The 26,150-nt window shown below is 36.7% G+C and overlaps 1 protein-coding gene across 6 annotated transcripts in view; it reads right to left on the reverse strand.

The window, feature by feature from the left end:
- LOC127961351 (adhesion G protein-coupled receptor L3) overlaps positions 1–26,150 on the reverse strand; it is a 140,945-nt gene that overhangs the window by 84,637 nt on the left and 30,158 nt on the right. For 4 of the 6 annotated variants that reach the window (XM_052560437.1, XM_052560434.1, XM_052560436.1 and 1 more), the window contains exon 2: positions 3,021–3,213. In XM_052560437.1, the coding sequence (XP_052416397.1) occupies positions 3,021–3,090 (70 nt within the window). In that variant the 5' untranslated portion in view covers positions 3,091–3,213. Of the gene's footprint in view, positions 1–3,020; positions 3,214–15,443; positions 15,575–24,792; positions 24,814–26,150 lie in introns of those variants that run through there. The other 2 variants (XM_052560435.1, XM_052560433.1) reach the window with 2 other exon arrangements.

Genomic DNA, 26,150 nt, shown 5'->3' on the forward strand with positions numbered 1-26,150 from the left:
TAATTGAACCATCACGCAGCCCATAGTTCAGCCCCATCATCATGGTTCTGAAGCTCGAAGGCACCCTCCACTTTTGTAACTACTTCCGCTGCCTGAGAGAAGTCCTCGAATTTGATTGTTACCCAATGCCCCATATCGACGAGTTGTTGGACCGTTTGGGAAGGGCTCGGTTCATCTACACTCTATACCTTACCAAGGGCTACTGGTAGGTCCCGTTAACGGAACAGGCCAAACCGAAGACGGCCTTCTCTACCCCAAGTGGCCACTGGCAGTACCAGGTCCTTCCCTTCGGCCTACATGGGGCCCCGGCCACCTTCCAATGGTTAATGGACGTCCTCCTCCAGCCGCATCTGGAGCAGCTGCGGAGGGTGCTAATGGAACTACACCGGGCTGGCCTGACCACCAACCCCCGGAAGTGTCATCTGGTACTCGCCGAAGCAAAGTACTTGGGGTACCAGGTGGTTCGCAGCCTCATTAAACCTCAAGAGAAGAAGGTGGCAGCTATCCTCTGCCTTTTTGGGGTTGGCGGGGTACTACCTCTGCTCTATCCCTAACTTCTCCTTCTTAGCTTCTCCCCTGACAGACCTGACCAGGAAGGGGCAGTGGGAGAAGGTCCCGTGGACCCCCGAGACGGAAGCGGCGTTCCACCGGATGAAGGCAGCCCTCACAACAGATCCGCTCCTCCGAGCCCCCGACTTCAACCGCCCCTTCCTGCTGCAGATGGATGCATCCGACACCGGGTTAGGAGCCGTCCTATCACAGGCCCACTTCACCCTCATAACAGACCACGCTCCCCTACAGTGGATGGCCCGAGCCAAGGAGACGAATGCCAGGGTGACGTGGTGGTTCCTCACGCTCCAGGACTTCAACTTCACCGTGCAACACCGAGCGGGGACGGCCAACGCCAACGTTGACGGTCTCTCCCAGCTATGGTCCGCTTTAGCAAGTGTGTCAGGCTCCACTACCCACCCTCCCCCGATCTCCCCGCTTCTCCATGGGAACAGGAAGATGCTTGTTTTATATATATATATATATATATATATATATATATATATATATATATATATATATATATATATACTATATATAATTTTATATATATAATTTTAAGAAATGTAATATATTTATTTATAATAATTCTAATATAGTATTTTCTAGACACATTCAAGCTTATTCATCTACAAAAACAAATATTATTGAAATATATATTTGTTTGTGTAACCTGAACTTGACTATATTTTACAAAGAGAGGATTTCATATGATCTATCAACATATTTACTGACATATCCCTCAAGACTTACTGATATAAAAATTATAATTAATCTTTATTTGGAGTTCTACTCCATTTCTTAGTTTTAAGCCTAAAATGTGTTTTAATGTCATTATTGATGAGGATTGTGTGATCTTTGAATAATAAAGGTCTTTTAAATGCAAGATATTTAAAATATGCCCCTCTTTATCACAATAAAATATACTTTACTAAAATATACTTTACGTTTATCTTCAACTCTACTTTCACACTATTAAAGGGCATTAAACTTAAATTTAGCAGACTATACGTATACCAGTAAAGTATACTAAAAGTTAAAATGCAAGGTATTTTTGAGTACATAAATATATAAATGTATCCGTAGTATACCTAACATGAGATAAATGTATTTCAAATAAATTGTAGTCTATATATTTTGAACTAGGGTACAGATCAAAAGAATTTGATTTAGAATAATTACGTTTTGTTAATTTTTTTTTCTCATATACCAAGGCTGCATTTATTTGATTAAAATACAGTAAAACAGTAATACTGTGAAATATTTTTGCAATTTCTGCAACTGTTTTCTATGTGAATATATTGTAAAATATAATTTATTTCTGTGATGCAAAACTGAATTTCCAGCATCATTACTCCAGTCTTCAATGTTATGCGATCCTTCAGAAATCATTTTAATGCTCAAGAAACATTTTTTTTATTTTTTATTAGAGTAAGAAGGTTATCAATAAATACAATCTGACATTACATTTATTGTCTGCATTTCTAAGGACGTTTTCACTTCTAAAGAGAGACTTTCAGTCTTGCAGCACACAAATTTGTCCTTCAAATTTCACATAAAAATTTACATTATAAACAATAAAGCACTGTAGACATCAGTATCTCATAAAAGCTTCAGCAGAAAGAGGCAAACACTCCCACAGGTAATTTAATTACAGCAGTAAGTTTTAGTATCTACAGCCTTTAAAACATGAGCGCTGCTTCCTTTTGACTTCAGTTCAGAGCTGCAGACGGTCAAATCCTGGATGTGTGTGTGCTTTAGTCTATTTGTTTTAAAAGTCTATTTGTCAGAGCATTCAGGGGAATTTGTGTTTTTCCGACTTTTGCATGTCAAATGGAAAACAGAACAATGCAGCTCATTAATTGACCTCATGCTATTAGACATCTCTATGTCTCATTTTCTCTCTAAATCCCTCTTTCCTACTTTTCCTGCTCTTTATTTCTCCCTGATCTACAATTATGTTCCTCTCTGTCCAACATCTGTGGCCAGATATCCTCTCAAATGATGGCAGCACCTCTAATCGCCCATTATGGTAATTTTCTGTTCAAGGAAGAGCGAAGCTGGTTTCTCCGAATCAACTTCAGGGTTTATACTGTTCCAATAATGCATTAAGATGACCACATTTCAAGGTGCACTACTGAGGGCCGTTAAAATAAGCAGATAACATAATCAAGCTGACAGTTTAAACAGCTTATTTTAGACCAGTTTTAAGGCACCATTACAGAAGACATTCAATTTATTTGCAAAATTGTACTGTTTTCCCCAAAAGGTGTCATTATTTGCTCATTAGAGGGTAATGCTGTTTAACAACAAATGATTTGCACCAGATATTGCATTTGCATATTGTATCTCTTCATTTGGTGTTTGCTAAAACACTTTCTTTTTTTTCACATATTTTCAGATTTTGGATATAAAATGCTTCTAAGAAGCCACTGGAAATGCAAAAAAACCAATGTAAGTCTTAGACTCACCCGGAGTCGCAGGCTCCAGCACACTGGCCAATAGCAGCACTTGTAAAAACGCCATGGCCCCGCCCCTCATTCTGGATTGGCTGGCTTGAGTGTGGCTCCTCCCCTTCCAGCAGATTGTTTGAGTGAGAAAGAAGCAAGTTTACTCAAGATTTGGAGCTCAGTGGTTCTTTCTGTCCGACAATTATTGAGCCACCTATGAACACAGAAAGAGAAGAAACAGTACTGTTTTAGTGATCAGTGAATACAGGATTTTTATTAGTCAGAAATCAAAACTACTTTTACACAACATTTACTCATTAAAAACTATCTCTCTATCTCTATCTATCTATTATCTATCTGTCTATCATGTGTGTGTGTGTGTTATTTTAGTACTAACTTTTTGAAATATTGCCAATTAAGGCAACTTAGTGCTATAATCTCAAATCAGTGCTATTATCTAAACATTGTTAAAGATTTGTATTAATAGTTAATATATAGCAGAATTAATATTTTTACTTTTTGTGTGAATTCGTTTTCATATTATTTATTATTTAAAGTTTTAGTAATTCTGTTAAATTTTGTAATTTTTATTCGTTTTTGTATTTTTTATTTCTAACTTTCATTTATTTAATTTTGATTTATTTCATACTTAAAAAGAAAAATAAGAAATGTTGCCCAACTAACTGAAAGTTATATTTTATTTTATCATATAATATTTTTTCAGCTTTATTTCTATTAACCAAAGCTTTGAAATAGATCTGTAATAGTTGTATTTGTAGTAAAATTGCCTAAAATCTGCTGATGTATTATTTGATCACTATCGCTATTATTTATTCATTACAATGAGCAAATCAAGGCTTAAACATCTCTATTTAAAGCAATGCAGAGCAGCAGCTCAGTAAATGCACAGTAAGGTAACCTATTAAAGCAGTAAAGTGCTGTTAAGAATACAGCAGTACCTGAGAGTAATTTATCATAGTATTACTGCGCTTGATACCATCAGTGTATCACAAAACCGCAGCACCGCAGATCTGAGTTTCTGACATTGTTTCCCAGAAGACGAGCGAGCGATCACTGATGACAGTGACGGACCTCCCAGGTCAAAGGTCACCTCACAAGGACATTTTCACTCAAAAACAAACCATAAAATCAAGTCAACACGTTCTCCTGCAGGCAGCGAAAGACTAAATAACTCCACATACTGTATCTGCGTGGAAAATGAGACGTGTGTCCCATGATGCTTTGCACCACTGCTTTAGTGTTAATTGGGAAATAACACCAAATGATGATCATACAGGCATAAAGCACAGATACAGAACACACATCAACACTTTTACAGATCTGAAGCCATGTGGAAGTGCATTGTGAGACCTTTAAGATCAACCCTGGTTAAAAACAAGTCTTTCAACGCCTCTCTCGCTCTCTATTTTCCTGTGCAGTCCCGTTGTTTCGTGGCTCTCAGGATCCGGCTGATAAAGGTTCTGGAATGCCGGAACGCTGCAGTGGATATGAATAGGTGCTGATGTTTACAGATTCTTCAGACTGAACTAAAGTAACACTGAAGAAGAGCTGGATTCAAGTTTCTAATAATAATAAAAAAGGATTTAATAAAAGCTACATCAAAGTTTTAATAAATACAGTACTACAATAATGTATACATTTTTGGTCACTTGTTTTTATTGTTCTCTTTAGCTTTATTTGATTAAGAGTACATGTACACATTCATTATTTAGTAAAGTATAAATAAAAAATACAATAGTAATTGAAATTGAATTAATATTGTGACAATGCACCATTTCTATTTTTTCAGTTTTATTTTATTTCTATATTTTATAGTTTATTAATACACTAAATATTCAAATGAAAATAAAAGCTAACTCAAAGCATTAATACAATATTATATTGGTAATTTATAAAATATTATTATTATAATTATTATTATAATTATTATTATTATAAAATAAAATGGGTTCGCCAGAAAAATTCTAATTCTCCATCTACTCAACTCTCAAAAATATGATCATGTTTTTAGTCACTTCGTGCTTCTGTTGTCTTTGAAATCATAGCTTGAACATTTCAACATGAAGTGTTCTGTGCTTTAAAAAAAAAATTAACGTTGGTTTTTCGTTGGGCTTTTTTGCCCCATGATTTCCGGCTGTCAGATTTTTTTTGATTCAAATGAAGTTTGGTATCGGGCCAGAAACACGCTCATTAACTCTCAAACTGGCTTTGGATATTCGTCAACTTAAAACAACCACAGGAAACGTTTTAACTAAGGTCTCAAACTCGCCAGTGTTTACATCTGCTCAAACAAATCTGGAGAGAAAATATACCGACTCACTCCAATAAACACACACAGAATTCCCTAATTAATGCTATTAATGGTTTTTTGATGGTCTCAGATATTTAAGAATCGTAAGAGGATGTATGAGATCGCTTGCAGACATTATAATGCTTGTTACACATAAGGGGAAGTTGTGGCCTAATGGTTAGAGAGTCTGACTCGCAATTGAAAGGTTGTGAGTTCAAGTCTTGGGCTGGCAGGAATTTTAGGTGGGGGAGTGAATGTGCTCTCTCCACCCTCAATACCATGACTGAGGAGCCCTTGAGCAAGGCACTGGACCCCAACTGCCTCTTTCTTAAAGTGGTTGTCAGTATCTTAGAAAGGTATGTACAGTCAGATCTCTGATCATAAAGGGAGATTTTATCTGTGCCGTTGTGAAACTGTTTTCAACCATCGTGATTCCATCTAACGAAAAAATATTCTGTGGACGCCGACTGAGGAAAGTGCAGCCATTAATCACAGCGACAGAGAGAGAAAGGAGAGAGAGGGAGAGAAATTCACAATGAAGGAAAGCATTGTCTATTGTTCAGCACATTCAAGAGCCAATGGGATGATTTCTAATTACAAAAGCGTCAACTTCATGGAAATTAAAATGTTCAAAGAACAAAAGATGATTTACTGCTCAAGAAACATTTCTGATTATTATATGCTGCACAATATTTTTGTGGAAACAGTGATTAAATTTTATTTTTCAGTTTTATTCGATGAACAGAAAGATCAAAAGAACAGCATTTATTTGAAACAGAAATCTTTTGTGGCATTATTAATGTCTTTACTGTCACTTCCTTCCTGAATAAAAGTATTATGTATTTCATTTTTCTTCTATAAAAAAAAGAAAAATGAGAAAACAGGATCAGAATTTGAATAATTATTCCAAATATAGCAAAAGAGGTTGATATGATGTGAATAAAAAAAAAATATGATGAGATCTGTGATTGGTCGGTGTCGAATTACAGCCAATCTGACTTAAAGGGACTGTGATAAATGTATGCGTTCGTAACAAGCTTCTTAATGGTTATTATATATGTGTATTTACATAAACGGAAGTGTTCAGTAAAAGATATCTAACAACCGATGTACAAGTCTAGCGTGGTTTCTGACATGGTGTCAGAAGAGGGATTTTAGCTCAGTGGACTCTGATATACTGTTGCTATATTACTCTCATAAGTGAAGAGCTGCACTGTAGAGAATATGCTCAAATTTCCGCCTCCAGAAAGTTTCCCGTTTGAAAGGACGAGCGAATGGCCGGAGTGGAAACAGAGATTCATGCGGTACAGAACAGCCACCAAATTATCACTGGAGGACGGCGATGTGCAGGTCAGTGCTCTCATTTATTCCATGGGGAAGGATGCAGAGAATATATTCAAATTGTTCACATTTGATAATGACGATGTCAGAGATAACTATGAAGTGGTGATTCAGAAGTTTGACTAGCACTTAATTCCCCAAAGAAACGTGATATACGAACGCGCTCGCTTTCATCAGCGGTGTCAGCGAGAGGGAAAGACTGTAGAAGCGTTCATAAGAGGACTTTATGAGCTCTCGGAACCTTGTGATTTTGGCTAATTAAAAGATGAATACATCCGAGACAGGATTGTGATCGGATTGAGAGACAAATCTCTGTCAGAAAAGCTGCAACTTCAAGGAACACTGACGCTCACTAGAGCAATTGAAATAGCACGTATTCATGAGCTCATCAAAACCCAAAATGCAGAGCAAAGCGAAAGTAAATTAGAAGAGGTTAAATTTACCCAACAAAATCGTGGCAGAGGAAGGAAAGTTAGCACTGATAGACAGAGAAAAAGACAAGGTTATAGAAATGAATGGGGTGACAGAAAGAAATGCACAAGATGCAACAAAACACATAATCAGAGAGAGCACTGTCCTGCCAAAAAAGCTAAATGTAGAAAGTGCAAAAGGATTGGCCATTTCGCTGTAGTCTGCCACACTAAGACAGTACAGGAAGTAACATCTTATGAAGTTGCAGGGTCAGCGATGTTCTTGGGCTCGGTTCAAAATAAAGATGCACCCATTCCACCATGGACAGTTGACATCCTTATGGAAGGCCAAATAATCAATTTCAAAATTGATTCTGGTGCAGATGCAACTGTAATATCTGAAAAAAGTTACGAAAGCCTGAAAGATAAGATACCACTGAGCAAAACAAATGTCATTCTGAACAGTCCTGGTGGTAAGCTGGAGTGTATGGGCCAGATGAGGACAAAAGTAAATGTAAAAAAAAATATGTACATGATGAATGCATATGTGGGTGAGAGGAGCCCATGTTGGGAATCTGTTAGGACACAGTGCTGCAATTCAGATGGGGCTAATAAAAAGAATAGACGAAATAAGAGACAATGTGTTTGGCTCTTTGGGACTGATGGCATGTGAACCAGTCAAAATAATGCTTAAAAGTACAGCAGAGCCATACAGCATTCATGTAGCTCGTAGTGTACCAATCCCAATGCTTACAAAGGTAAAACAAGAACTGGACAGAATGGAGCGGTTGGGCGTGATTGAAGAGGTTTCTGAGCCCACTCCATGGTGTGCCCCAATGGTGCCGGTCGCCAAAAGTAATGGAGACATTAGGATATGTGTCGACCTCAAACAACTAAACGAAGCCGTTATTCGTGAAAAGTATATTTTGCCAACCTTGGATGATATCACTTCTAAACTGGCAGGGGCAACAGTCTTTTCTAGCCTCGACGCTGCCAGTGGTTTCTGGCAGATACCGTTAGACGATGCTAACAAGATGTTGACTACTTTTATAACTCCCTTCAAGAGGTACTGTTTCCGTCGCTTGCCATTTGGCATAACTAGCGCTCCTGAGATATTTCAGAAACGCATAAGTGAGCTACTTCGGAACGTCGAGGGAGTATGCTGCTATATGGACGACATCTTAGTATATGGTCGTACTGATGAAGAACATGACCATAGACTTGATGAAGTACTGAAGACTATCCATGTCTCAGGACTGAAGCTGAAGAAGGAAAAATGCCTTTTTGGTCAGAAGGAATTGGGTTTTGTTGGACATCGTCTCAGTCAAGAGGGCATTAGACCCGATCCAGGAAAGGTCCGTGCTATCCGGGACCTCAGCAAACCCCAAAATGTGACCAAGTTAAAACGGATGCTTGATATCATTAATTACCTTTGCCGTAACCTGCCACACAGTGCTACTGTGTTACAGCCATTGAATGAGCTACTTAGAGCTGACACAGTGTGGAGGTGGGACAAGAGTCAAGAGGAGGCATTCACAAAAGTGAAAGAAATGTTAGTAGCAGCCCCAGTTCTGGCATATTAGGATGTGAACAAGCCAACAGTCGTCACAGCCAATGCCAGCAGTTACGGAATAGGAGGTGCATTGCTTCAAGAGCATGATGGGAAGATGCCTTCGGTTCCCGTACTCTCACAGCCACAGAGAAGCGCTACGCTCAAATTGAAAAGGAATGTTTGGCTTCAGTTTGGACGTGCGAAAAGCTGTCACGATATCTCTGTGGTTAAGAGTCCTTCAAAGTACTCACAGATCATAAACCTTTAGTCCCTTTGATAAACCAGAAAAACCTTGACGAGGTCCCCATTCGCTGTCAGCGGCTACTAATAAGGATGATGCGCTTTAACCCTGTGGCAGAGTATACCTCAGGAAAGTCTCTGCTTATAGCGGACACACTGTCCAGACACCCCTTGACCAATTCAGAACAGTCAGACCTCAAAGAAGAAGTCGAGGCCTATGTAGCTGGAGTCGAGGAGCACTTGCCAGCTTCATCCCAGAAGTTACAACAGATAGCCGATGCTATGAAAGCAGATGAAGAGTTGCAAAGCGTGTTTAAAAACATCCAGCAAGGGTGGCCAAAACATATAAAAGCAGTGCCTGTCAATCTGCGAGCCTACTTTAGCCAACAAGGGTTTCTGAATGAGTCTGCAGGGCTTCTCCTGCATGGGACAAGAATCATAATCCCAATCAAAATGAGGGATGAAGTTCTTGCTCAAATTCATGAAGGCCACCAAGGACTAAGTAAGTGTTGTGAGCGGGCACGCCTGTCAGTGTGGTGGCCAGGCATCAGCTCTGATCTAAAACGTAAAGTGAACCAGTGCCAGTTGTGCCAGATTAATAAGCCCACTCAACGCAAGGAGCCTTTGCTGGTGACAAAGTTACCCCCAGGCCCTTGGAGACACCTCGGGGTAGATCTCTGCGAAACAGGTGGCCATCAATACCTTGTTGTAGTGGATTATTATTCAAGATTTATTGAAATAGCCCATTTGGTGGACATGACAAGCAGAAGAGTGATTGGCAAACTAAAGAGCATGTTTGCACGTTTTGGCATCCCGGAAAGGCTGTGCTCTGACAATGCTTTCTGTAAATTGCAGAGTTTAAAAAATTTGTAGAACAATATGGTTTTGTTCACGTGACATCCAGTCCACACTTCCCACAACCGAACGGAGAAGCTGAGAGGGCCGTTCAGACAGCAAAGAAGATATTAAAGCAAGATGACCCTTTCCTGGCCCTTCTTGCATATAGGGCAACTCCAATAGCAGCTACAGGGTGTAGTCCATCGCAGCTTCTCATGGGAAGGCACCTCCGGACTACAGTTCCGGTGATGTCAAGTAACTTGGTCCCTAAATGGCCTGACTTGAAAAGAGTGGAAGTTAAGGATCGCAGAGCCAAGGATTCTTACAGATACTTCTTCAATCGATGGTATGGTGCTAGATCCTTATTACCACTATCTCCTGGGGACTCAGTGCGCCTAAAGGTGGATGGTGAAAAGGAGTGGATGACGAAAGGGATCGTAAGTCGTCAAGCTGAACAGCCTAGGTCATACTATGTGTCAACTGATCACGGAGAATTTCGCAGGAATCGTAAACATCTCCAAGCCATTCCAAGGGATACTGCTATACAACATGAACAAGATCTACCAAGCTGCACAACAGATGAGGAAAGTAACCTAACTGGGGTTCCAAGTGAGCAATTACCCGAGGCGAATCAAGGAACGTCTGTTCCTTCCTTAGAACCTACTCCACAACATGTAGTGTCACCCAAGACCACACGTTGTGGGCAAGTGATAAGAAAGCCATTGCGTTACCAGTCATAATACGGATTTAAAACACTTTTATTTTTCTCCTTTCTAGTTGTCTAATTAAGGCATTACAGAGACCTTGTTCATGGAAATATCGCATACTGTTTTACGTTTGTGATATAATCAGCAGTAAAATTGAACTTTTGATTTAATTTTGTTTGTTTAAAAGTGGCATACTTTTCCAAAAAGGGGGAAGATGTGATAAATGTATGCGTTTGTAACAAGCTTCTTAATGGTTATTATATATGTGTATTTACATAAACGGAAGTGTTCAGTAAAAGATATCTAACAACCGATGTACGAGTCTAGCGTGGTTTCTGACAGGGACAGTTCACCCAAAAATTTTAATTCATCAGTGCCATCATCTTATGTTTTTTCAAACCTGCATGGAAAAAAATTACTATAGAACTCAATGGCTACTGTCAACAACATTCTTTAGAACATCTTCCTTTGTTTTCAGTGCAAGAAAGAAACCTATACAGGCTTTGAATGACTTAAGCGTGAATGAATGATGTCAGAATTTGTATCTTGGGGTGAACTATCCCTTCAAGACGCTGTGAAAAGTTCTAGAACTGCTATTTCTGCTATTCAGATTGGTTGCTGGTCACGGTAACTGGAAGTTGGTCTCGCACACAGAAAGACTGAAAATGCAATAGATAGTAGCACAGGGAGGAGAGGTGTGCTTCAAAAGGAGTTATTTTACCTGCATTTATTCACAAACAGCAAGAAAAAAGCATGCAGCATATCTCTTATTCCATTTCTTTGGCTCTTATCTGTCTTTCTCCGTCGGTCCTTTGATGGTCTGCTCCTCCATTCTCATTCAAAGCCAGCCGTGGATGAATGCAGTTCTCTCCACTCAGAGGCTTTTATTGAGTAATATTTTCATCTTTTCATCTATGGGAAGATTGTAAATCTCACGGTTTCGGAGTGAGAAGAGAGACGAGCAGCAGTGTATTAACCCTCATGCTCAGCCGATGCATAATAAGACATGCTTATAAACTTATAAACAACTTTTCTCTCGGCCGGATCTCTGCAGAGATGTGTGTGTGTTTGTGCATGTGTTTAAGCTAATATTCAAAAGGGCCAGGGTCACTTAAAAAAAAAATAATACAGTCACGCATAAATTATGCAAAATTTTGTCCTTGTGCCAAGTAGCACATGTAAGGAATAATGATCAAATTGATGTTGGTGGACCAGGAGAGATAGAACCTATGGGGAAATATCCCAGCATGCTTTGCTCTCACCAAGCACCTTGGGCAGGCAAACAAAATAGCAGATTGTGATTTATACCCTAAAAGCATTGTAGGATTTAAAAATGATATAATGTGCATGAGTTAGCACAGGTTTTTGGAGTTTTTTGCTCATTTTTTGGCCTTGACAACAGGGCTGCACTATGCACTTGACATGATTATCAGATTATCAGAGTCGCTTTAAAGTTTTCCAACATTTAATATTTGAAAATTATGAAATTATTATTATTATTATTATTGTTGTTGTTAATAATAATAATACCAATACTAATACAACAACTAATAATAATACTAATAATAACAGTTGTAGTTGTAAATTATGTTACAAGAACCATACAAAGAACCAGAGCAAACCTGGGACGTTCACAATTTTTTTCCAAATCATCAGCCCTATTTAACTTTTTTAAATAACCATCAACTTTCACTGAAAAAGAACGGCTCCAAAATACTGCTGAACTTTCCTAATTTTCTTCCCGTGAACAAAATAGATGTTTCGAGCGACTTATGGGTAAGGTAAGGTTTTCATTTTTAGGCAAACCATCCCTTTAAAAGCTTTGAGAAAGCTTTTCTCTTCGCTGAAATGCTTGAGTAAAATCAACCCAATTAAAGTGCACCCAGAGTGGCATTCTCAACCTCCGTCCCACAAACTAACGGAGCTCGTTCCTGCCTCGTTCCAGCTGATGCTGACAGCTCATTAAACCTGTGTGTACTGCGGGCTAATATTATTTTACAAGACATGTTAACAATCAGACAGAGCCGTGTTACTGTATTTCCACTCTATGCTAAACAGTGAGCGATAAGGTTCAGAGTGCAAAGTCACTTAACAGAGTTTGGTTCAAGTTAAGAACAACACCATTAAACTCCTCACATTCAACTCTCAGTCTCTATTCACCATTTTAGTGCGAATAGTTAATGACACAGAAAGTTTCCCTTATGTTTTGAAGTTGGAGTCTCTGAAGGTGAACGCACTTAACGATTCAGAAATGAATGGGCCAGTGATCTTTACAATGCTAACATTTCCAAGGTAAAGCAAACAGCTCACCGCTTTCCAGAGTCAACACTTCTGCCATGCATTTCAAAACATCAAATATGACATTTCGAAAGTTGCGTAAAGCCTGCATATTTGTTTCTGTGTCAAAACGACTATTTCTTGTTCAATGTGCAGAGAAATATATATATATATATATATATATATATATATATATATATATATATATATATATATATATATATATAGCTGTGCACTGACTGACTTACTGACCTTAGACACAACTTGAGAAAGTGTACTTTAATGTACTTTTAAAAAGAAGTAATAGACTTTAAGAGCATACTTAAGTGTGAACTGAACTTAATGTTTTCAGACACTTAATTGCATGTTTACTGCAATTGAATTGAAATGCATTATAAGTTAAATTGATATAAAATGCAATTAGCTGAAGTTTAAAGTGTTTAAAGTCTTCTTAACTGTAGACTTAAGTACATTTTTACATGCAATTTAATAATTTATGTATTTGAAGTATGGTTCAAATCTATCTATGGGAAACTATAAAATATATTAACAAATACTTTAATATCATTATAGTTGTAACTCGTATGACATTACATAGATTTGTAATTATTTATTTGTAATGATGGTGCAATATATTACTTTTCAAAATATAAACATATCAACATATATCAATTAACATTATTAAAAATCAAGTGCGTTACATGTGCTTCAGTATGTTAGTTAACACATCAAAATAAGTTTACTTCATCAAAACGTGACAAAAGATGATCAAAACAATGATTTAAGATGTAATTTAAAGTAAAAGGTTATTTTGACATTAAAGTCACTTTTTAAAAGTGTACTTAAGTGTATTTAAAACATTCATAAAAGTTTTTCTCTTTAAGTCACTTAAGTAGCCTTTTATTTAATACATATTATACCATCTGCAAGTATTTTTTTTTTAAATATACTTTTAAGATTAGAATAACACTACAAGTGCACATTCACTACAATTAAGCTAACTTTTTTTTTTTACAAGTGACCCGTCAAAAAAGAAAAAAAAAAAACTACGTGTGCAAAACCCTAGCAAAGAAACGCTGTTAGTTAAACTCATGATAACCAATGCGGTAAAGACAAATTAGGCAGGGAAGGCATTTTTCCATGTCGTTTCAAATGAATTAGATGGTTTGAGGTTTATCACCACACACACACACACACACACACAGAGCACCTGCCAAACACACAGTCAGTCTCTCTCAGGTTGATTTGCCATGCAAATATAATCTCTTTATTATGAAGAGTGATTGAGGAGATGCAGCCAAACAAGCTTCATCTGTCACTGAAGCTCTGATAGTCCTGATGAACATCTCATCTCACTTCTTTATTTTTATAGACAGACAAACCCTTTAAACAGGAGATTCAAGCAAACAATAATTTGTCTGTTTAGTGCTCTCAGCTGAATCTCTCTGCTGTCTGGGAGAAATAATTAAGACATTGCTGATCTGATTTGTGAAGTGTCTCTCCTGTGCGTGTGTGTGAGAGGAAAGAGACCAGTGTTAATCTCGTTAAGGTGATCCGATCCTTGTTTAAAAGATCTAGGCTAATTGAATTGAAATAAAAGCCATCGCTGTGGAAACTCCATGGAGAGCTGATGGAGGTGCTCTGAGGTCTGAGAGACAGATGCTGTGGCTCAATTAAACTCTCTCAATTACTCAAACCACAAACAGCAGCTAAACAATGACGACCAGACCACTTCCTGTTGCCTGTCTCTCTCTCTTCCTGTCTCTCTCTCTCTCTGAAGCAGGTGTAAATGAGAGCCATGTGCGAGCGCTGCAGGTGTAAAACATCTGAAACTTCCAGGAGATTGCTGACATTAATTAACTTCTTGATCTCTGGACTGAAACCTATGCCACTTCCCTGGACAAACCAAACTTAGAGAAATTATGTTATTTAACACACATAAAATAAGTGTAAAGTACATTTAATGGTTTAAAAAATACCTAAGAAGAAGCTTAGCAGTATACTTATGTGCAAAACTAATAAACTATAAGTACATTAAGTTAAATTAAACAATCGTCGACTCCAGTATAAAAGCTATGTATGCACGGGTTCAATACGCACAATTGAGTACACTTTGAAGCATACTTTTGTCAAATTTTTTCAGTTCAGTACCTAAATGGTACACTTACAAAAATACATCTGCAAACTACAAAAGTGGCCTAATTTAGTCTTTATAAGTTTAAATGCACCTGCTGCATTTATAGTATTGTAAATTAAAAAGAGTACCAACTTTGTTTCAAAATGGTACACTCACAAGTATACTATTGTAAACTAAAAAGTGAAACAAATTTTTCCTGATACATATTGAAATAGTACACTTCCAAGTATACTACTGTTAACTAAAGAGGGAACTAAACTTTTGAGATAGTACATTAACAACTTAAAAGTAAAAAATGTAGTCCTAATAAGTGCTGAAAGAGTGCACTTACAAGTAGTAAACTGAAAAGTGAACCAATTTATTCGTAATAAGTGCTTAAATCATACACTTGCAAGCAAACTATTTTAAACTACAAAGTGGTCCAATTTAATCCCAAAAAGTGTTGCAATAGTACACCTACAAGTATGCATCTCTAAATTAAATAAATTAACAAATTTAGTCCTAAAATGGTACATTTAAAAGTATACTGTTGTAAGCTAAAAAGTGAAGCAACTTAGTTTCAAAAAAATCTGAAGCATAAACTCACAAGTATACTATTTTAAACTTTTTACAAAAGACCAATTTACACCAACCTGAAACCGGGAACTTTGAGCTGCTGCTTAGATCTTTAACCATTAAACTCACAGCTCAGACAAACATTGACAGAACAGAAAAGACCAAAACGAACGAGTTACTGTCTGGCAATGCTGTATGGTGAATGAGGTCATAACTAAATTTTGAGTGAATGTGTAACACAGAAGTGTGCTTAACTGAAGTTAATGTGTACTTCAAATCTTGAAGTACACATTATATAATAATTTAGTTAAATATAATATTAATGCAATAAAAGACCACTTACTGCAAGTAACTTAAGTGAGAGATAAGCTTTCATGAACACCTTGGTAATAATGTCACATTAAAAGTTTTAATTAAAAGTATATTAAAAGTATATTAAAGTACTTATTTTTGTAGAGTGTTTTGAAATTATGGGCAAAGTTAATTTAATTGAAATTTAATACACTGCAACTTCGTTGTTACAAATGTGTAATTATAAATTAAGAATATGAATGATATTAAAGTATATTTACACCATATTAAACACCATATTTCAATAGACAGCAGAAGTAAATATGAAATAACTTCTAAAAATGTACTTGAGTCATATTTAAGTGGGTCAAAAATACTCTAAAGTTCAGCTTATTGCATTTAATAGCGTTCTAAACTATAACACTTATAAAACTAATTGCAATTAACATAGAATTAAGTTGCAAAAACATTAAATTCACTTCACACTAACTATGTATATTACGAAAGTTAAACAGTATGCAACATTTCCACAAGGGTTACAACATAAAATGTATCAATATTTGAAGAAATGATCACTAAAATGTAACTTAAATACTTTTATGAAAGCCTTGTTTTGCCTCAAAGGAAAAAAAAGGAAAAAAAAGTCACAGTTACTTTTTTCTCTCTCTTTCCCTGAAATTGGCTTCCATACAATTTCATTAATTTCTATTCTTGCACTACAAGTTCTAGTTCCTAACACAACCTGCAATAAAATTAACAATTTGTTTCACATAGCTGTTAAATAAATGCCATATTTTAGCACAGCTCCAGAACTGCAGCTCTGTTTCACACAACCAGTCATCAATTATGTAATGAAGTGTGTGTTTGTGCACTCGTGCTCAGGCTGTGTTTACTAATCGAGGGCGAAGGGCCGTGTTCAGGGCGCAAGTCGACATGTTTTGAGATCGTTGGGTCAGGGCTCATTCTGACCACCGCATGAAATCAGTTTGATTTTTTTCCCAAATTCCATGTCTCTGTTTAAACGGATCTGGATTCTGTTCAAATTCTCAAATTGACGTTTTATTAATCAAATAGAATGCTAATCAAAGTTTTAAAATGTACAAAATTTAATAGTTTTACTTATTTATTTATTTCTATATTCTGTTTTCATGGTCACATTTTGTCTAATCAATTGAAATTATGAAAATCCTACAATTTAATAACTTTTTAAAAGCTTAGCAAAAATGTGAACCCTGTGAAATTTGTTTTATTTTTTACCAAATTCACTGTTCTTCATTCAAATCATTCAAATATTTAATGGTTAAATTTAATTGTCTAATTAATTGAAATTATAAAACTTACACAATTGAGATAAACTGTATTATGGTTATTATTACTTTGAGAAGTACATTCCACTATATTACCATAGTAATATATTTGTGTGATAATTTCTCAATTAAACTGAGCTTTTATTTTGGCGGGTTGTACTGAAGACCTTTGAGTTTCTGTGTTTATTTGATGATGAATGTTGTTGAAGTTGATGATGTTTATATATTTTATATACTGTATAGGGGAAGTCGTGGCCTAATGGTTAGAGAGTTGGACTTGCAATCAAAGGGTTGTGAGTTCGAATCGGCAGTCGGCAGGAATTGTGGGTGGGGGGAGTGCATGTACAGTTCTCTCTCCACCTTCAATACCACAACAAGGTACAGAACCCCCAACTGCTCCCTGGGCAGTTGGCTGCCCACTGGTCTGGGTGTGTGTTCACAGTGTGTGTGTGCACTATGGATGGGTTAAAAGCAGAGCATGAATTCTAAGTATGGGTCACCATACTTGGCTGAATGTCATGTCACTTTGTCTATATTTCCCAAATGAAATTTGAGAAATGCTACAAAATTTAAACCATGCTTTTCCAAAATCAATGACATTCGGCATTGTAAAGTAAAATCCATTATCATGACTGGACTCCATCCATGTCCGGTCCAACAGGTCACGACTGTGGCATCACTGTAAACTCCAGATGAGAGAGGCAAAGGTTCAATAAGGCAGATGCGAGTCCATTTACCGCACAGCTGAGCCAAAACCTCGCTTGAGAAAATTGAGTCTGTCCAGTTTAGCATAACCAAAATCCAGCCAAGATGGCTAAAGATCAGTATCCATCCAAATGGGAATGTCACACTCCAAACTTTTGACTTTTACACTAATAACTCCTTATCAGCTGACTGAAGTTTTTGTTTCCTTCTTGTTTTCACTGAACTTGAGCACTTGAGAGACTGCAGAGTTGAGCTAAAATCTAAGTTGCCAAGCAGCAGATATATAATGGAGGAACAGGTCAGAACAAATTAACACACAACAGAGCTAAGATGGCCGATCTAGAAGAGGTTAATTACTATCTAGCTACAGTGTCACGAAACTGAACCTTGTGTGCCAAGAGACCGGCTCACATCTTCACATTAGAGGAAGACTGACCGCATGACTCACGGGTCGATCCGCAGCGAAACCTCTGCAGACGGACGAATTAATGACGAATACAGGACGTTTTTCATACCAAACTTCAGCTCCATCCATCACATTGTCACCATTCTGACAGAAAATCTGATGGTTTTAACTAGAGATGTTCCGATACCCTTTTTCTCTTCCCGATACCGATTCCGATACCTGGGCTCAGGGTATCGGCCGATACCGAGTACTGATCCGATACCTGGGTGTATATCTGTATATACAGCTGTATATACTACTAGCCCTGTGTAAATTGCTAGAATTTTTTTATGGTGTGCTTCAGACAGATCCCTCAATAAAACATGAACAAATACATGGTGAACTACTGTATTTATTACAGTATTTTTATTATCTAACATGAATTTGACAGTATTATTTATTTTCTTATGCAAAAAAGAACTTCAAATGCAGCCAAAAATCTAACACCGCAAACTAAAAAAGGTATTTAAGTTTTACAATATAACTGTATAAAAAAACTGCAACAAATAAGTCTAGGAATATAAAAAAAGATCTATTAATCAGATAATCTCTAACAAGTAAAAAACAAGTAAAAAACAAGCAACCATCTAGGCATAATTATTATTATTATAGAGACGTATTATTATTACTGTAGGCTACAACAGTAGCTTTATATATTGTCAATTTACTCATGTAAACCAAACATTTATTTTAATGGGCTGCCATGAAGATCTTTGAGTGTCTGTGTTTATGATATGACAGTATTCTCAAATGAAACGGTAAATTCTCATGAAGTGACGGTTTATGCGTTCGTGTCCTCATGACACACAGCAGAGACTACAAAACAGCGAGCTCTCGCGCATCTGTGCCAGAAACCCACAGAGATGTAGATTTTGCGGGAGTAATATTTAAATAGTATTTTGCAGTTTAATATTCACAGACACTAGTATATATTCGGCTACTGTCTGGAGCCCTGCGTTTTGACTTACACGGAAGCGACTGAATGCAGTTGCCGGTACTGAATATACTCGAGAGTCTGTAACTACCGGTACTACAGAGACATACTGCTAACCACTGATCTATAATATAGTAGCGGCTTCACTGTCTTTTGGCAGTTTAGAATGTGATGAGTGATCCAGTCATATATAGATAAGGGCTGCTAACGCGTTTTCATTTCTTCTTCGCTGCTCTAAACAGGGGTTGCTTGTGGCAACACAGCACAACTTCCTGTGTTTTCAATGCATTTTGAGCAGCGAAGAAGAACCGTGCAGCGGTTAGGCAAAGCTTGCGGTCATAACTAGGTCTTTTTTAAGAAAATGGTATCGGATCGGTATATGGGTTCATGTACTCGCCGATGCCGATGCCAGAATTTGTTGTGGTATCGGAGATATTTCCGATACTAGTATCGGAATCGGAACAACTCTAGTTTTAACTAAAACTACATCTCATCCAGAACTGCTATCCTGGGAAAAATCCTTACAGAAAGACAAATAAAATAGTGATTTTACATTTTCTACACAGTCCTGTCCTTGTGTGCTTAATTGTATTGAATGTGCACTTGTTGTGTGCTTAAAATCTTAAAATTATATTTGTAGATAATTCAAAATTAATAAAATCAAAGACCACTTAAGTGATTTAAAGGGAAAGTTCATCCAAAAATTTAAATTTGCTGTTAATTTACTCACTGTCAGGCTCTCCGAGATGCAGATTACTTTTTCTTCAGTAGAACAGTGAAAAAAAGTTTTTAGCTGAAACCAAGGTCCTTGGTGATTCATAACATGCAAGTCAATAGCTGCTGTCACTTTAAGAGTCAAAAAAAAAAGAAAGGAATATGTAATTAATAGCCATGACACCGGACAATATATTAATGTTTTACAAAGCGAACCAATCAATCTGTGCAAGAAACTTACTTTTTTATTTTTTACAACATTACCTTTAATCCAGAGTCTCAGGAAAATGGCCCAGAGTAATGATCAGTTCATGAACAGTCATTCTTGTTGCTTTTTTGACTCTCAAAGTAATGGTAGCCAATGACTTGCATTTTATGAATCACCAAGTACAACAGTTTCAGCTAAAACAACGAGTGTGAGGAAAAAGTGGTCTTTTATTTCATTAATATTGTATTTTCTGCAAATACATTTAAAAAAAAATACACTTGTATGAATGTAAAAGCTGTATTAACACTACAAGTGCATATTCAACCCAAATAAATGCTTTTCTTTTTCACATGGGATTTCTTGCAGCTGAAGAGAATACAGAGGGCAGATTCATACTCTGTCTCTGCTACAACTTCAATGAAAGCACGTTTTCTAATTGTAAATGTATTCATGTATGCATTTATTGCACAGACAGGCGTTTCAGGTCTGCGTGTCTATGGAGAATCTGTTTACTGAAAAGCGTGTTGTCGGTGTGCCAAAGCCTTCAGAAAGCATCCGCATCATTGTTTTGTGAATTATGTGTAGCCCAGACTCACGCAAGTGTTTAACGTTTCTTCTGAGGATGTTTCGTGTTCGCAGTAATAATCTCCAGTCAGCTCTTAAAGTGCCTGGAGTAGATGACAGCTTATTAGTAAAAGTCAAAAAGGGACACACGGCCCTTTCATTCGAAAGCTCTCATTTTCCAGTTTTTCTGGATTAATGCGGTGGGAATAGCTCAAGGTGTTCCTAGTATTGTCAGCTTCTCTCTCTCTATGCATCAGCAGATAAACACTGTTAAGTTTGTTAAAACAGCTGGAAGGCATGTTTAGTTGAGCAAAGGCCATTCCTTTTCAACATAAATGTAACTTTTTTTTTTTTAATTGCAAATACAATTTCTATATGTTTACACAGTTTAAACATGCATAAACAGTCAAAAATAAATTAAACTGGACATAAAATTAGCATAATTTATTATTAATTATTAGTTTTTGCATATGCATTTGATTTTATTTAAATAATATCTTCGAAATGCATTTATTCAATTTGCTTAGAATCTGCACCAATTTAACCCCTTACACACAGCTAATTTGTTGGTGATTGAAGCTGTTTTTAACGCTTCTAAGGACGAAAGAGCAGACAGAAGTGTTTATAAAACTCCGGGGAGAGAACGATGAGCTCTTCACCCGCGTCTTGCTTGGTGCTGTCACGGTTGCTAGGCGACAGGATATGAGCAATGGGTAAGGGAGGGAACTGAAAGAAGGGTAGGCTTTCCAAATTCACAAACACCGACTTCTGGTTTTTGCGGTCGTCGGAGGACCCCTCCTCCTTCAACCGGGTAGGAAGGATCCTAAGGAAGATGCAGACCCTGAATTTGGACACAGCTAAACAGAACTAACAAATATTGCTACAAGTGTGACTGCATAATATAATAATTATTAATGATTAATAATATTAATAATGTTCATCGTCTGTGTGTGAATGAGTGAGTCACGACTGAACGAATAAACAAACAAAAACTAATGTTTGTAGTAAATGATGTACACACTTTTCAAAGCCCATTTGCTTTCTTCATCTTTATCAGTCCCCGTCTCCTTCAGCATGTCAAACCTAACTCGTAGCCACTAATGCACACAAGGACGGTTGTGTTTTCTCCGACAAATGGCTGAGAATGGAAACTATAAGTGTGGCACTGAAGGACAAAGACCCTGAATCCTCAAATCCCAAGAGCGTATGATTTCTCCCTTCTCTCCAGCTCTTGTTGTGATGAAAGAACATCTCCGGCAGAGAGTCTCTTAAAAACACTCATCAAAAAGTCTTTGACTGAATAATACAAATGCACAGAAAAGGAATGTCAAAAATAAAAAAACGCCCTGAAGGGCAGAAGTGAATTGCCTGATCGTGTTTCCAGTGACCTTCCCTCCAATCTGCTCCTGATGTGGAAGTCTCTCCAGTTTGTGTGTGTGTTTCCAATAACCTCCAGGGGGTTCTGTTGAATGTATGGACTGATGTTGGGGCCGACGGGGTTTGACAGGTGTGTGTGGACCCCTCATGAGGGCCGACGGGGTCAGAGAGGGGGGACGGGGCCGTGACAATGGCTTCATTCAGCGCTGCAGGGGAACGTGACTTACACATGGTTATCCAGCTCAGAAACACTGAAGGAATTAGAAGGTCAGTGTGTGAGAGAGTCGCAGTTCGCTCTAGTTTGGATGCTGATAGGTAATTTAAGATCTCCATTATGCCGACTACCCCAGGAAAACACTAATGACCGAGGAACACAAACAATTTAGTTTTTTCCCCAGCCTTTTTACAATATTCAGTATACATGTCCATTCACAAGTTCCATTCAGTCTTCGGGGTCGGTGTAATTATTTATTTTCTAAATAAGTCTTCTGCTCACCAAGGCTGCATTTATCTGATCGAATATACAGTAAAATTATGAAATATTATTACAATTTAATCTGTTTTTCTGTGTGATTATATACAATTTATTTATGTGATGCACAGCTGTATTTTCAGAATCATTCCTCCATTCTTCAGTGTCACATGATCTTCAGAAATCATTCTAATATTACTAAATAAACATTAGTGTATGTCCACATGAGATTTGTGCCGGTATTCTGTAATGCGATATATTGCGGTGACTAATATGCATGATATTGTTATCGTGGGCACTTCTAAATACCGTGAATAAATATACATTACAAATTATTTAGAATTTGGAATGCATTTTAAGAATATTATTCCCATCAGCTGCTTAAAATGCACAACACCGCTGTATGCTGCTAGAAAGAGAGCATGCGCTCTGATGTGAACAAGCGCGCATGAGAAGCAGATGGAGGAACACGTGAGAGACGCGCTGAATGAAAGCACATTCACTCTCCAATTCCAATTCCAAATCTCACTATTCCAATATTTAATAACACATTGTTAAAATTGAAAGTTGCAACTGTTATTTAATGAGCTAACATGAACTAAGACTTGCATTTTTAACAAAGATTAATAACTTCTATAGCAAATGTAGCTATTGCTCATTGTTTAGCTGTGCATTTATTGAATAAGCACTATGCGATGTCCGAACTGATTACACTATATTTTATGTATTGCACTGTATTTTATGGAAAAATCTTTTTCTATTTTTAAACTGTCTTAAATTCATTTTAAGTCAATTTTTAAATAATTTTCAAGTTCTTAAATTGCGTTTTATTTTTGTGATTATTTTTCTTCATGACTTTTTTATTTCTTTTTTAATTTACCATTGTATATGAAATGTTCTTTCGTACTTGCTTTGGTTTGTATAGTTCTTTTGCACTTTAATGTGTAAAACATTTAACTTTTATATATTTTTCTGTATTGCTTTGTTTTAAATGTTTTGTTATTTTTGTTATAAGAAAAAAGTTATTTAACCTATTATAATGTATTACACTTTTTTAAAACAAAATTTCAATACCATGATAATACTGTATACCGTGATAAAAGCATGATCAATTAACCGCAACAGGAAAATTAGATACTGGCATATCCCTAGTCCACATATGTATCTAGGGCTGTGAATCTTTGGCAAGGCAGCGATTCGATTCGATTCGATTACGATTCATAGGTTTTCGATTCGATTCAAGAACGATTTTTGCAAATTTAGAACGAATCAATTTGATTCGATTCACAATTAAATTCGATTCGATTCTGCATTCTTTAAGTGCATTCATGGGATTATTTAAATGCTTCTACTAAATTCTTTAAATGCTTAGTCAGGGAGCAAATTACAGTAGCATTTATGGTTAGAGAACCATAGGTTAGAAAAAAGGAAAAACAAACATTTTTTTTTTTTTGTCCATTGTTAAATGCTAGTTTAATGATGCGACATGGCATATGTAAGCCAAGTTTTTAAAAAAGAGCTTAAAGAGTATTATGTATAAGCTAACATTTTGTCACACCAGGGACGTAGCCATCATTTCAGAAGTGACAGAAATGTCAAATACAATCATTTTATGTATGTAGCCTATATAATAATAATAAAAATAATTAATAATAATAATAATAATAATTATTATTTTATTTTTTTTACAAGGAATTATCTTCTTTTTAATTACTTTTAATTAGCTGTAATAAATCAAATACACTGCTGGACAATAATCAATCATTTGTAATCAATATTTTTTTCCTAATGGCAATTTTATGATTGTTTTATATACTAGGCTACATTTAATTAGCAATTATTTACATTTTCTGCACAGAATAAGGTAGAAAATATACTTTATAGTTTCTGTACTGTAATAAATGTCAATTAGCACTGCATCATTCATAAATTGTTTGTGGGGTTGTTTTTTTTTTTTTTTTGTTTCATCAGTTCATTCTTATTCAGTTTAGCTGCAGATATAGCCTGGCACGTTTATGAGAGCGAGATCGCTTCTCTTTCAGTGTGAAAACGTCTCCATCTCTATTTAACTTTTGCTCTCCATCAGCGAATGATTCTGAGAGAAAACGCGCCAGATGTCTTTTTGCTAATGAAACAAACGCTACTTTCATGCATATTATCAGATAAATATCGCGCTCTTATTTCAAGGTCGTTGTTAATGCTGTGGTTAATTTTAAAAGTTTCCTTCGTATATTCGGTTCATCCGCATTGTTTAAAAACATTTATCATTCAATGGACGCGTGCGTATGATTTAGACACTTACATTCCTGCTCCGTCCATGCAATAAATACAGCTGTCGACGGCCCCGGTAACTCCGTCGGTAAGATGCAGAGAGCCATTGACAAACTACAGAAAAGTAAAACTACTTACTGGCCACGAGTCCTATAGAGTATAGATCACACGTCAGCTGCGTCAGAGACGAACGGAGCGCGAGCGCAATCCTGTGACAGTCTCATCAGGCGGTAAACAGTGGAGCGCGTGAAGTACAGATAAGAGGCACGATCCAGGAACACTCTTCAAGGTCTCCATTAATTCGTGCGGGTGTAGTAATTTAATGTGGATACATTTTGAAAGCATTGAATCGCTATAGAAATCGCGATTCATTCGATTCTTAGCATTTTGAATCAAGATGTTACCCATACCTGTCAAGTTTTGAATTTGAAAATAAGGGAAATTTTCCGGCGCCCACCGCAAGCAGTCCCACCACCCCAACAAAGCTCCAGTATCCCTTACATTTTAAGACAGGTGTTATAGCCCAAATGAAAACACAAAAGGGTATATATGAAGAGCATTTATTTAAAGGCTTATTTGAATATTTTCTGTTAATATAACATTGCTTGTCTTTACATTTACATTTTATTTTCATTCCACACATTCTTTTCATTTCATATTGCTTTTCTTTTACAGTTTTTCTTTTTATTTCACATAACTTTTCTTTTACTCTTTTAGTGAGTTGTTGTACAAATTTGTTGCAGACTTTGCGTTCTTTAAAAAAGTAAATTCGCTGTCCCATTTATCCTGGTATTTACACAAGGGTTTTGGTTCTTTGGCAGGTGTGCCTTCACTCTCTATCGTAGCATCCATCATCCGTCCACACACCCCTCGCGAAAGGCTACTTACAGGTGGCAGTTATCGCGAGACTAGTGACAGAGCTCAGATTGGGAATGTTTTTATTATTATTATTTTATTAATAACGCAGGTTATAATAAAAAAAAAATTAAATACGGGAGATTTACGGGAAAATACTAATACGGGAGGACGGCGGGAAAGAAGGGTAAAATACGTGACTTTCCCGGCCAAAACGGGATACTTGACAGGTATGATGTTACCCCTTGTTTTTCTCTAACAGAATGATAATTTGTATAATGTCTTGATATGTGTAACTGTTTAATGCAATAAATTAAATAATAAATAGTGTGTGTGTGTGTGTGTGTGTGTGTGTGTGTGTGTGTGTGTGTGTGTAATTATGAAGACGGACGGACGGACGGACGGACAGATATATATATAGATATGTATAGATATATATATAGATAGATAGATAGATACAGTAGATAGACAGACAGAGAGACAGACATGTTTGCCCTAAAATGTTTGACTTAAAGTGACACCTAATGCATTTTTGGCAGTCAGCTATCATTTAATTTATTCCAATGTAATAACAAGTGTTACTGAAATAATTTTTCGACTTATATGATCATATTCAAGTGAAATTATTGAATGATCTTATA

Source organism: Carassius gibelio, chromosome B7 (genome assembly GCF_023724105.1).
Source record: "Carassius gibelio isolate Cgi1373 ecotype wild population from Czech Republic chromosome B7, carGib1.2-hapl.c, whole genome shotgun sequence".
Lineage (NCBI taxonomy): Eukaryota > Metazoa > Chordata > Actinopteri > Cypriniformes > Cyprinidae > Carassius > Carassius gibelio.